Genomic DNA, 13,229 nt, shown 5'->3' on the forward strand with positions numbered 1-13,229 from the left:
GTGACCTTGTGCAAGTCACTTCACTTCTCTGTGTCTCGTTTACCTCATCGGTAAAATGGGCTAAAGAGTGGGAGCCCCCTGCGGGATACGGACTGTGTCCAACCCAATGTACTTGTAAGCACCCTGGCGCTTAGCACAGTGCCCGGCACCTACTAAGCACTTAACAGATATCGTTATTATTATGATTACGACTAATATAATATATCTTATAATATAATTACTAATATAACATTAGTAATACTAATGTAATTATTTTACTTGGGAGAGTACAATATAACAATACAGGAGACACATTACCTTCCCAAAATGAGTTTTCAGTTTAGAAGGGGAAACAGATATTAATATAAAGAAATAAAATCAGAGATATGTATGTAAGTGCTGTGGGGCTGGTGGAGGGAGGGAGAAGAATAAGGGGAGCAGGTCAGGGTGACACAGAAGGGAGTGGAAGAAAATGAAGAGGGTTTAGTCAGGGAAGGCCTCTTGGAGGAGATGTGCCTTCAATAAGAGTATATTCATTCACTCAATAGTATTTATTGAACGCTTACTATGTGCAGAGCACTGTACTAAGCGCTTGGGATGAACAAGTCGGCAACAGATAGAGACAGTCCCTGCCGTTTGACGGGCTTACAGTCTAATCGGGGGAGACGGACAGACGAGAACAATGGCACTAAACAGCGTCAAGGGGAAGAACATCTCGTAAAAACAATGGCAACTAAATAGAATCGAGGCGATGTACAATTCATTAACAAAATAAATAGGGTAACGAAAATATATACAGTTGAGCGGACGAGTACAGTGCTGTGGGGATGGGAAGGGAGAGGTGGAGGAGCAGAGGGAAAAGGGGAAAATGAGGCTTTAGCTGCGGAGAGGTAAAGGGGGGATGGCAGAGGGAGTAGAGGGGGAAGAGGAGCTCAGTCTGGGAACGCCTCTTGGAGGAGGTGATTTTTAAGTAGGGTTTTGAAGAGGGAAAGAGAATCAGTTTGGCGGAGGTGAGGAGGGAGGACGTTCCAGGACCGCGGGAGGACGTGACCCAGGGGTCGACGGCGGGATAGGCGAGACCGAGGGACGGCGAGGAGGTGGGCGGCAGAGGAGCGGAGCGTGCGGGGTGGGCGGTAGAAAGAGAGAAGGGAGGAGAGGTAGGAAGGGGCAAGGTGATGGAGAGCCTCGAAGCCTAGAGTGAGGAGTTTTTGTTTGGAGCGGAGGTCGATAGGCAACCACTGGAGTTGTTTAAGAAGGGGAGTGACATGCCCAGATCGTTTCTGCAGGAAGATGAGCCGGGCAGTGGAGTGAAGAATAGACCGGAGCGGGGCGAGAGAGGAGGAAGGGAGGTCAGAGAGAAGGCTGACACAGTAGTCTAGCCGGGATATAACGAGAGCCCGTAATAGTAAGGTAGCCGTTTGGGTGGAGAGGAAAGGGCGGATCTTGGCGATGCTGTAGAGGTGAAACCGGCAGGTCTCGGTAACGGATAGGATGTGTGGGGTGAACGAGAGGGACGAGTCAAGGATGACACCGAGATTGCGGGCCTGCGGGACGGGAAGGACGGTCGTGCCATCCACGGTGATGGAGAAGTCTGGGAGCGGACCGGGCTTGGGAGGGAAGATGAGGAGCTCAGTCTTGCTCATGTTGAGTTTTAGGTGGCGGGCCGACATCCAGGTGGAGACGTCCCGGAGGCAGGAGGAGATGCGAGCCCGAAGGGAGGGGGAGAGGACAGGGGCGGAGATGTAGATCTGCGTGTCATCTGCGTAGAGATGGTAGTCAAAGCCGTGAGAGCGGATGAGTTCACCGAGGGAGTGAGTGTAAATGGAGAACAGAAGAGGGCCAAGAACTGACCCTTGAGGAACTCCAACAGTTAAAGGATGGGAGGGGGAGGAGGCTCCGGCGTAGGAGACCGAGAATGATCGGCCAGAGAGGTAAGAGGAGAACCAGGAGAGGACAGAGTCCGTGAAGCCAAGGTGAGATAAGGTACGGAGGAGGAGGGGATGGTCGACAGTGTCAAAGGCAGCAGAGAGGTCAAGGAGGATCAGAATGGAGTAGGAGCCATTGGATTTGGCAAGAAGGAGGTCACGGGTGACCTTAGAGAGAGCAGTCTCGGTAGAGTGGAGGGGACGGAAGCCAGATCGGAGGGGGTCTAGGAGAGAATGGGAGTTAAGGAATTCTAGGCATCGATCGTAGACGACTCGTTCTAAGATTTTGGAAAGGAAGGGTAGTAGGGAGATAGGACGATAACTGGAGGGGGAAGTGGGGTCAAGAGCGGGTTTTTTTAGGATGGGGGAGACGTGGGCACGTTTGAAGGCAGAGGGGAAGGAGCCCTTGGAGATTGAGTGGTTAAAAATAGAAGTTAAGGAAGGGAGGAGGGCAGGGGCGATGGTTTTAAGAAGGTGAGAGGGAATGGGGTCCGAGGCGCAGGTGGAGGGGGTGGCACTTGCGAGGAGGGAGGAGATCTCCTCTGAGGATACTGCAGGGAAGGATGGGATATAAGCGAGGGAGAGTAATTGTCCATTGGATATGAAGAGGGAGGCAGGACGTGGGTGGGAGGTCGGCAGAGAGATAGATGAGAACTAGGTGCAGCACTGAGGAGGTTAGCATTTAGAGGAGTTAAGTGTGTGATCTGGGTTGTAGCGGGAGAGTAGCGAGGTGAGGTAGGAGGGGGCAAGGTGAATGAGAGCTTTAAAGTCGATGGTAAGGAGTTTTTCTCTGATGCGGAGGTGGATGGGCAATCACTAGAGTTTCTAGAGGAGAGGGGAAACGTGGACTGAACGTTTCTGTAGAAAAATGACCCAGGCAGCAGAGAGAAGTATGGACTGGAGTGGGGAGAGATAGGAGACTGAGTGGACTGCAAGGAGGCTGGTCCAGTAATCAAGCCGGAATAGGATACGTGCTTAGATTAATATGGCAGCAGTTTGGATGGAGAGGAAAGGGTGGATTTTAGCAATGTTATGAAGGTGGAACTGACAGGACTTATTGATGCATTGAATATGTGGGTTGAATGAGCGAGAGGAGTCAAGGCTAATGCCAAGGTTACAGGCTTGTGAGACAGGAAGGATGGTGATGTAGCCTGCAGTGATGGGAATATCGGGGGAAGGAGACAGGGTTTGGGTGGGAAGATAAGGAGTTCTGTTTTAGTCATGTTAAGTTTGAGGTGACGGCGGGCCCTCCAGGTAGAGAATGCCTTCAAGGCAGGAGGAAATACGAGCCTGCAGAGAGGGAGAGAGATCATCAGGGCTGGAGACGTAGATTTGGGAATCATCCACATGGAGGTGGTAGTTGAAACCGTGTGAGCGAATGAGTTCTCCAAGGGAGTGGGCGTAGACGGAGAATAGAAGGGGACACAGAACTGAACCTTGAAGGACCTTCACAGTTAGGGGTGGGAGGCAGAGGAGGAGCCCGGGAAGGAGACTGAGAATGAGCGGCCAGAGAGATAGGAGGAGAACCGGGAGAGGAGAGCATCAGCGAAGGCCAAGGTTGGATGTTTCCAGGAGAAGGGGTTGGTCGACGGTGTCAGAGGCAGCTTCGAGGTCGAGGAGGATTAAGATGGAGTAGAGGCCGCTGGATTTGGCAAGGAGGAGATCACTGGTGACCTTTGAGAGGCCAGAGAGTATACACAGGTGAGATTTAGACATGGCGCCTGTCCCTCCTGGGACATACTACAAAGAGTATGTACCAAAGAAAACCTTTCCGCCGGTGGTTTTCAGCAAAAAGTCATCTAATCCCACTACTTAGATAACACAAGGGTTAGCAGTACATGGTCGATAAGAGGTAGAGAGGCAGAATCAAGGGAATGAACCCATTCTTTGGGAACTTGATAGACAGAACGTGACTCCGAAGTGCAATATGCAGTTTTCTGCGCTGGACGTGGCTTCTGAAAGCTGTAGAACCTTTGGGTTTTCACGTCAGGCAGCTATGTCATTGATAAGATGCTCTTATTTGGATCTTGGATGCCTCCAAGATGGTTTGTTTTTAACGTGTAGTTTAAAGAGTGAGAGTAATTATTTAGCACGCTAAATTTAGAATACGATTAACGTTTTGGCCATTTTCAGTAGGAACTGGATGACTTGGTACCATTTTGAAATATTTCTAGTTCTATCTTTAATTCGTTCCTACTTTTCAATTCTCTGCCTGTTTGACTTGAGTTTGAATTCATCTGTCATATATATTCTTGCTTGTTTATGTCGATTTGGGTTTGATTTTGTAATATGAGATTTCCAAGGGAGGTTATTTTTATATTTCAGGTTGCAAAACTTAAGGAAGAAATTCGTAAGTACCAGGAGAATGAGAAAGCGGGACTCCTCTTTCCCAGGCAGAATGCAAGTCTTGAACATACAATGCAGGTATTTTTAACATGAGGTCCTACCATTTTTGAACAATGGGATACTTATGGTACAACCGAGCCGGCAAGGGAAACATCTATTCTAATAATGTGTACAATCAACCAGTCGTATTTATTTGAGCGCTTACGGTGTGCAGAGCACCGTACTAAGCACTTGGGAGAGTACAATATAATAGAGTTGGTAGAAACGTTCCCTGCCCTCCAGGCGCTTACAGTCTAAAGGGGGTAGATATTAATATAAATAAGTAAATTATCTAAAGGGGGTAAATATTAATATAAATAAGTAAATTAGGGATATGTACATAAGTGCTGTGGGGCTGCGGGAGGGATGAATAAAGGGTGAAAATCCAAATACACACCTAGTGGAATGTGGTCTGCTGGGCAGGAATTTCACTCCATGCATGGAACAGCCCCTTATGAGATTCCATCATTTAAAAATTCGTACTGTAAGCGGCAAGATTAGGATTTGAAGTGATTCCATAATTTAAAAATTCATACTGTAACCAGCAAGATTAGAATTTGTAGTGATTTTGACAAGTTGAAGAAGAGGTTATAAATAATCATTCATATTTGTTGAGTTGTTACTGTGTGCAGAGCACTGTACTAAGTGCTTGGGAGAATACAATATAAAAGTATAACAGAGACACAAAAGTGATGATGATAAATTTAACTAATTAAAAACTAAGGCACTATAGATTAAGTAGTCTAGAAAGAAATGTATTCTTGATTATGATATAAAGGAAGCAGCCTGGGCTAGTGAGAAAAGCACGGGCCTGAATGATAGAGGACTCTGAGTTCTAATCCCAACTCCACCATGTACCTGCTATGTGACCTTGGGCAAGTCACTTCACTTCTCTGGGCCTCAGTTCCCTCATCTACAAAATAGGGATTCAATACCTGTTCTCCCTCATACTTAGACTGTGAACTCCAGGTCGGACCTGACTCTGCACGTAGTAAACGCTCAGTAAATACTATAGAATGAATGAATCTTGTATCTACCCCAGTGTTTGGCACATAATAAGCACTTAACAAATATTGTTATTAATAATAATAGTAGTAATAAAAATCATTAAATCCCAGTGGGACAAAGATAACTGCTAACAGATTATAGAAAAAAAATTAGAGAAAAAATACAGCACATGGAGATAGATACACACATAGGAGAAAGGATGGAAACCATTTCCAGGAAGTACCTGAGCTCCTAGATAGAAGGAAAATAAAAAGACGCAAAGCATTAATTCTCCATACTAGATGGCCGATTAGAATACTCTTTCTCGTGACCTTATATGAGGGCAATTGGCTCTTTGGAAACGGATCAACATAATTTCAGGTGTAACCTCTGACAATCAGGCAGGAATCAGACCTGGAGTTTAGAGCTGGAGTTTAGAGCTGAAAAGCCATCGCTTTCAAACGCTATTCCAGATTTTTGAGAGGGATTAGTATTTAGGGAAAGATGCTGAGTCCTGGATAGAGCAGCCTTGAAAATACAGAGGACTGTGTTTGCATTGATGACAATTTGTGCTGCCATGATAATATCTTATTTTTTTTTGGTAGGATAAAAAGAACAAGGAAAGAAAGTGCTTTGAATGTGAAGCAGACCCAAATCAGCACAGCCATGAAATGCTTCATAAAAGGTGAGCTCCGTGACACGAATTACCACTGCAGCTGTATTTAAAAACAACAGAAATCCCATTGCAACCATGTTAAAAAAAAAATGAACAGAAGCCATTTTCCCCCGAAATCTCACGCCTAAAAAGATTGTTATGTAGCAAGTGCAATAAATATCACTATTATTCTTATTATTAATAATTCTGCTTAGGGGCAAGAAGGAGGTGGGGAATTCCTCTAAATTTGGGCCCCTGGGCTTTTACTTCAGAAGCCCTTAATCCAGTCCCGGAGGGTGTGCTGAAAAGTATAACGGAGGCACCAGTCTGGAAGGAATAGGCTTTTGTGGGACTTAGGCAGTTACTTGGGGTTGCGGAAAGTCCTGTTTGTGATAAGGCTCCCCTGTGTGGTTCCCCCGTGTTTTGTTTTAGGTGTCAGAAGGCAATTGAAGAACGAGAGTGCAGGAACGCTGAGCTCCTTTATAAGCTCCAAAAGCTTGAACGGGAACATGAAGATCTGGTGGAACGGAACGAAGAATTAGAATCCATTTTGGGAGAGACTCAGTGCCAAACCAAAGAAGAGAGAGAGTATTTTGAATGTGAAACTGAAAGACTTCAAAGGAAAGTATGTCAGAAAAACTAAAATACACAGATTATTTTGACTTTGTCAGTGGCCATTTTCATACATGCACACACACCTGCACATATATGGTACTTGTTAAGCGCTTACTATGTGACGGATACTGTACTCAGCCCTGGGGTAGATACAAGGTAATCGGGTTGGACATAGTCCCTGTCCCACGTGGGGCTCACGGTCTTAATCCCCATTTTACAGATGAGGTAACTGAGGCCCAGAGAAGTAAAGTGACTTGCCCAAGGTCACACAGACAAACGGTGGAGCTGGGATTAGAACCCATGACCCTCTGATTCTCAGGCCCAGGCTCTAACCACTGGACCCTGCCGGTCCATTCAGGCAAGCTCCTTTCATTCAACAAATCTAAAAATATTGATTGCCATTTTAATGGGAAAATAATTGTTGGGCATGGGATGATGCTTTCAACTTTTGGCTCAACGGTCGGCCGGGTCGAATAACTTTGAGCAAGCCTCTCACCTTCCTTGGGCCCCCCCCAGGCCAACCTCTGGGCAGGTCATCGGTGTGAATGATAACAAAACTAAGCAGATTTCAAAATTCGTAGAATTGAAGGCAGAGATAACATTTCTATTTAGAAATGTCATCAACTTCCACAGGCCGGAAAGACGAGAAGCAGCATGGCCTACTAGTGGAAAGAGCACAAGCTCTCCATCCCCTTGCCCCCTCCTACCTCTCCTCCCTTCTCTCTTTCTACCGTCCACCCCGCACGCTCCGCTTCTCTGCGGCCCACCTCCTCACCGTCCCCCGGTCTCGCCTGTCCTGCCGTCGACCCCTGGCCCACGTCCTTCCGCTGTCCCGGAATGCCCTCCCTCCTCACCTCCGCCAAACTGATTCTCTTCCCCTCTTCAAAGGCCTACTGAGAGCTCACCTCCTCCAAGAGGCCTTCCCACACTGAGCTTCCCCTTTTCCCTCTGCTGCCTCTCTGCCCCCCTTTCACCTCCCCTCAGCTGAGCCCCCTTTCCCCCCCTTTCCCTCTGCTCCTCTCCCTCTCACTTCCCCTCCCCTCAGCACTGTGCTCATTTGTACATATTTTTTATTACCCTATTTATTTTGTTAATGAGATGTACATCCCCTTGATTCTATTTTGTGATAATGTTGTTTTTGTTTCGTTCTGTTTTGCTCTGCCGTCCGTCTCCCCCAATTAGACTGTGAGCTCATCATTGGGCAGGGATTGTCTCTATCTGTTGCCAAATTGTCCATTCCAAGCACTTAGTACAGTGCTCTGCCCATAGTAAGTGCTCAATAAATACTATTGAATGAATGAATGAAAGAACACAAACCTGGGAGTCAGAAAACCTGGGTTCTAATCCCAGCTCTACCACTTGCCTGCTGTGTGACCTTGGACAAGTCACTTAATTTCTCCTTGCCTCAGTTTTCTTGTCTGAGAAATGGAGACGCAGTACCCATCCTCCCTCCTACTTAGCGTGGGATCCCTGGGTGGTACGGGGACTGTATCTGACCTGATTATTTCATATCTGCCCCCATGCTTTGCACAGTGCTGAAAAAATACCACCAATAATTCTATTGCTACTATTATTTAGAGAAGCGGCGTGGGTCAGTGGAAAGAGCCCAGAGTCAGAGGTCATGGGTTTGAATCCCGGCTCTGCCACTTGGCAGCTATGTGACTGTGGGCAAGTCACTTCACTTCTCTGTGCCTCAGTTCCCTCATCTGGAAAATAGGGATTAAGACTGTGAGTCTCACGTGGGGCAATCTGATTAGCCTGTATCTACCCTAACGCTTAGAACAGTGCTCTACACATAGTAAGCGCTTAACAAATACCAACATTATTATTATTTAGCGATGTGTGTTTTTTCTCTTTTGGAAGTGCTTAGTGGCATCATAGTCTTCAGCATCTGGGGGCTATTGCAGAAATCGCTCATTGGGAACGTGTCTGTTATGTTATTATACAGTGCTCTCCCAAGTGCTTAGTAAAGTGCTCTGCAGACATTAAGCTCTCAATAAGTACGACTGATCGACTGACATCCACCCCTGGGCCTGGGCCAAGTGTGGTAAGAGTGTGTATGGAACATTGAAAACATAAAGTTCTGAGCTGTTAGGCACTGCCTCCTGAGCAGTTGGTGTCCATGGTAGGCCTTGACTCTCCCTTCCCCCCTGCCCCTTGTCTGCTGAAAGGATTCATGCTTCTTTAGCTACAGTTTACAGATTATTCTCTTCCACAGCTATTTGCAGTCTTTTCCTTCCTTTTGCCGAGTTTTCTTCCTCTGTCCTTCCTCCCTTCCTAAAAATATCCAGCGATCCTCCTTGGCGATGGCCGAATATAAATATATTGCCTTTTTGTAGCACAGGTTGTCTCGTTTATTCCCCCCCCACCCCCACATTTTTATCTGTCTGGCCGTCAAACCAGGGTGGAGGGAGGGTTTAGCACAGTAATCAAGTTGCCCAAATGAGAAGAGGAGCATTTCGAACTAGACTTGGGGAAGAAAAAAGTTAAAAAAAGCCACTTGGGTAGGGTAGGGGAAAATGGGCCCCACCTGATAAACAGCTCCTCTGTATGCATTCTCCTACTAAAATACAGGATTAAGGAGTAGACCCTCCTCTGTCCTCAGAAACATTTGAGAATCAGCAAGGCCCACTAATAATATCAGGAAATCTTAACTTTAATATAGCGTTCCAAATTGCTAGCGTCTTTTAATCGTTACCTTTCCAGCACATGTTCCTGGGCGGCAATTTAGTACAGCTCAAACCTCCCAATAAAATCCTGAAAAATTCCTCACGTTCTTCTTATAATGAGGCCTCATGAGGTCTAAAGTTATTCCTTGGTCATATGTATTGTATAATATGCCTTAGCTTCTAGCCATTATAATCCGATTCTCACAGAAGAACATTCTTGTCATATTGAATTTTCTCCTGGATTTTCTTTCACATTTTATTAAAACTAAAAAGGACAACTAAAGAAAGTAGCAACTTTTATTCATTCGTTCGTTCAATTGTATTTATTTAGCGCTTACTGTGTGCAAAACACTGAACTAAGCGCTTGGGAGAGTGTACTATGACAATAAACAGACACATTCCCTGCCCACAAGCCTAAAAAGGCAAGAACACGAGCCTGGGAGTCAGAAAGACCTGGGTTCTAATCCCAGCATCACCTGCTGTGTGACTTGGGACAAGTCATTTCACTTCTCTGTGCCTCAGTCACCTCATCTGTCAAATGGGGATTGAGACTGTGAGCCCAATGAGGGACAGGGACTGTGTCCAACCCGATCCACCCCCAACACTAAGTAAAGTGCTTGGCACATAGTAAGCGTTAACAAATACCACAGTTATTATTATCATTACTTTAAATGGTGCCGGACTTAAAATTCTCAGAGCTGGCCTGGTACTCAACCCACTCGTGCTATATTGTTCTTTTACCTTTCCTGATGATCCTGTTCCACTTCTGCCTCTCAGGGTTAGCAAGCCTTCAAAACAGTATAGCTAGGCACCTTAAACTCCTGGGAGTCTAACCTGGGAGTCTAAAAGCAGGTAGGAGTCGGGGTACTTGAGGGGTGACACTCATGGAGAGGGAGGGTGAGTCTTCCCCAAGGGTGGAAACCGTCAATGGGCGGGGACTGTCTCTATCTGTTGCCGAATTGTACATTCCAAGCGCTTAGTACAGTGATCTGCACATAGTAAGCGCTCAATAAATACTATTGAATGAATGAATAGAGGGAAGCGGAAAAAGGGAGAGGATGGAAGGCGAAGAGGCTAGGCGAGGGAGGATCAATCAGTCAATCGTATTTATCGAGCGCTTACTGTATGAAGAGAAGCGTACAGAGCGCTTGGGAGAGTACAATATAACAGCCGCATTCCTGCCCACAGCGAGTTTACAGGCTAGAAGGGGAGACAGACATCAAAAGAGATAAAGTAGGGATATGGACAGAAGTGCTGTGGGGCTGAGGGGGGCGGGAAATAAAGGAAGAAAATCAGGGAAATGCAAAGGGGAGTGGGTAAAGCAGGAGTGAGGGCTTAATCAAGGGAGGCCTCTTGGAGGAGGTGTGCCTTCAATGAGGCTTTAATAATAATAATAATGTTGGTATTTGTTAAGCGCTATGTGCCGAGCACTGTTCTAAGCGCTGGGGTAGACACAGGGGAATCAGTTTGTCCCACGTGGGGCTCACAGTCTTAATCCCCATTTTGCAGATGAGGTAACTGGGGCACCGAGAAGTTAAGTGACTTGCCCAAAGTCACACAGCTGACAAGAGGCCGAGCCGGGATTTGAACCCATGACCTCTGACTCCAAAGCCCATGCTTTTTCCACTGAGCCACGCTGCTTCTCTAACTTTGAAACGGGGAGAGTCAATGAGTGGCGGATACGAAGAGGGAGGGCGTTCCAGGCCAAGGAAAGGGAAGAACAGCTTTAGAGGGTGGGGCTTGTGGCTTCCAACTGCATCTGTAAAATGGGGATTAACTGTGAGCCTCATGTGGGACAACCTGATGACCCTGTATCTCCCCCAGTGCATAGAACAGTGCTGTGCACGTAGTAAGCGCTTAACAAATACCAACATTATTATTATTATTGTACTTCTCCCTAGTACTTAGTACAGTGTTCTGCACATGGTAAGTGCAGTACCACTGATTGGTGGCAACGATACAAGCAGTCGTGGCCTCCTGTCGCCGTCATCAGTGGTGTTTATCGAGTGCCGTGTGCAGAGTGCTGTACTAAGCGCTTGGGAGAGTCCAGTACCGCAGAATTGGTGAACACCACGGCTGAGGGCTCGTGACTGCCTCTCCCCCAGCCCCCGGCTTCCATCCCAGCTCTCAGAGCTGCGCGAATCCTGCCTTAGGATTGGGCAAGCCACTTTACTTCTCTGTGCCTCAGTTACCTCATCTGTAAAATGGGGATTAAGAGTGCGAGCCCCATGGGGGCACAGGGACCTGATTAACCCCACTGCTTAGAACAGTGCTCGGCACATTGAAAGCGCTTCACAAACACTATTATTATCATTGTAATTATTATTCAGCTGTAGATGGAACGAGTATCTTTGGGAGAACGTATCTTGGGATCCGGCACCATTTTTTCCAGAATTGAAATCAACTGAAGATGTGCTGAATTCCCAATTCACATGGCAACTGTCTACATATTAACCTGTGATTTTTTTGGGGTGAAGATCTCCAGTTTGGAGGCCGAGTTATCCAAAGTCCAAAAAGGCACGTCGGAAAGCAGCCAAGAAACAGTTAAAAAAGTACAAGATTTCCAAGAGGTAAGAAGCATAAAAATCAGTTTCTGTTCGATGTTCTTGTAAATGCATGCCTACTATTCTATTCCATTGTACATATCTTTCAATTGTCTATTATAAATAACTTATTTGTAGTAATGTCTGTCTCCTCTAGACTGTAAACTCGTAATGGTCGGTCAGCCACATTTATTGAGCGCTTACTGTGTGCAGAGCAACTGTACTGAGCGCTTGGGAGAGTACAATAGAACAATAAACAGGCACATTCTCTGTCCACGCTGAGCTTACAGTCTAGAGGGAGAGAACGTGCCTGCTAATTCTTTTGAAGTGTACTCTCCCAAGCAGTTAGTACAGTGCTCTGCACTTAGTAAGTGCTCAAAAAATACCACTGGGTGATCGATTTTCAGAAGAACAAAATATAAGATCACCGTGAGTGGAGGGCAAGGAGGGAGAAGAAGCTAGGATTTACAAGAAGAGTTAAGAGTCAAGTCATGTATCCCTTTGGAGAATTAAGCAGTTAATTTCTGTGTCTTCACACTTATACGCTGGGGTGATGTGACTCCAACTGGCTTATCCTCCAGATTCATTGATGTTTTTACTTCAATAGTATTTATTGAGGGTTTACTATGTGCAGAGCACTGTACTAAGTGCTTGGAATGTACAAATCGGTAACAGATAGAGACAGTCCCTGCCCTCTGACGGGCTTATAGTCTAATCGGGGGAGAGGGACAGACAAGAACAATGGCAATAAATTATAATAATAATAATGTTATAATAATAATAATGACAATGATGGCATTTGTGAAGCGCTTACTATGCGCCAAGCGCTGTTATAGGCCTCACCGGAGGTGGATACCAGCAGCTGATCATTAAAACGCTGACACCCGCCAGGTCTTGCCCGGAATCCTTTCCCAGTGGGCTGTTCCTTCTTTTTGAGAATAGAGCACTGAGGAGGTAGAGCAGGCAGCTGGAGAGCCGGTAGACTAAGAATATGGCACGGAATCGCGTCCCCTTTCCAGATTTATCTCCCAGGCTGCCCTGATCTTGGGGGCCGAGAGAGAAGGGGGGAATAATCATCACAATAAGAACCGTGAATGGAGTTACTACTATCAAGCATTATTCACAACAATAATAGTAACTATTAATCGTAATTACTATTGGAGAAGCAGCGTGGCTTAGTGCAAAGAGCCCGGGCTTGGGAGTCAGAGGTCGTGGGTTCTGATCCCGGCTCCGCCACTTGTCTGCTGGGTGACCTTGGGCAAGTTACTTAACTCCTCCGCGCCTCAGTTACTTCATCTGCAAAAATGGGGATTAAAAAGTGTGAGCCCCATGTGGGACAATCTGATTATCCTGGATCTACCCCAGCGCTTAGAACAGTGCTCTGCACAAAGTAAGGGCTGGAAGAAGCAGCGTGGCTCAGTGGGAAGAGCATGGGCTTTGGAGTCAGAGGTCATGGGTTCGAATCCCAGCT

At 46.4% G+C, this 13,229-nt stretch overlaps 1 protein-coding gene across 5 annotated transcripts in view; it reads left to right on the forward strand.

Moving 5' to 3' along the window:
- Positions 1-13,229, forward strand: part of LOC100074041 (phosphopantothenate--cysteine ligase) — a 120,032-nt gene that overhangs the window by 59,603 nt on the left and 47,200 nt on the right. For all 5 annotated transcript variants that reach the window (XM_029064894.2, XM_029064884.2, XM_029064886.2 and 2 more), the window contains exons 10-13: positions 4,230-4,328; positions 5,882-5,961; positions 6,364-6,556; positions 11,693-11,785. In XM_029064894.2, coding sequence (XP_028920727.1) covers positions 4,230-4,328; positions 5,882-5,961; positions 6,364-6,556; positions 11,693-11,785 — 465 coding nt within the window. The remainder of the gene's footprint in view (positions 1-4,229; positions 4,329-5,881; positions 5,962-6,363; positions 6,557-11,692; positions 11,786-13,229) is intronic.

Source organism: Ornithorhynchus anatinus, chromosome 5, assembly GCF_004115215.2.
Source record: "Ornithorhynchus anatinus isolate Pmale09 chromosome 5, mOrnAna1.pri.v4, whole genome shotgun sequence".
In the NCBI taxonomy this organism is placed as follows: domain Eukaryota; kingdom Metazoa; phylum Chordata; class Mammalia; order Monotremata; family Ornithorhynchidae; genus Ornithorhynchus; species Ornithorhynchus anatinus.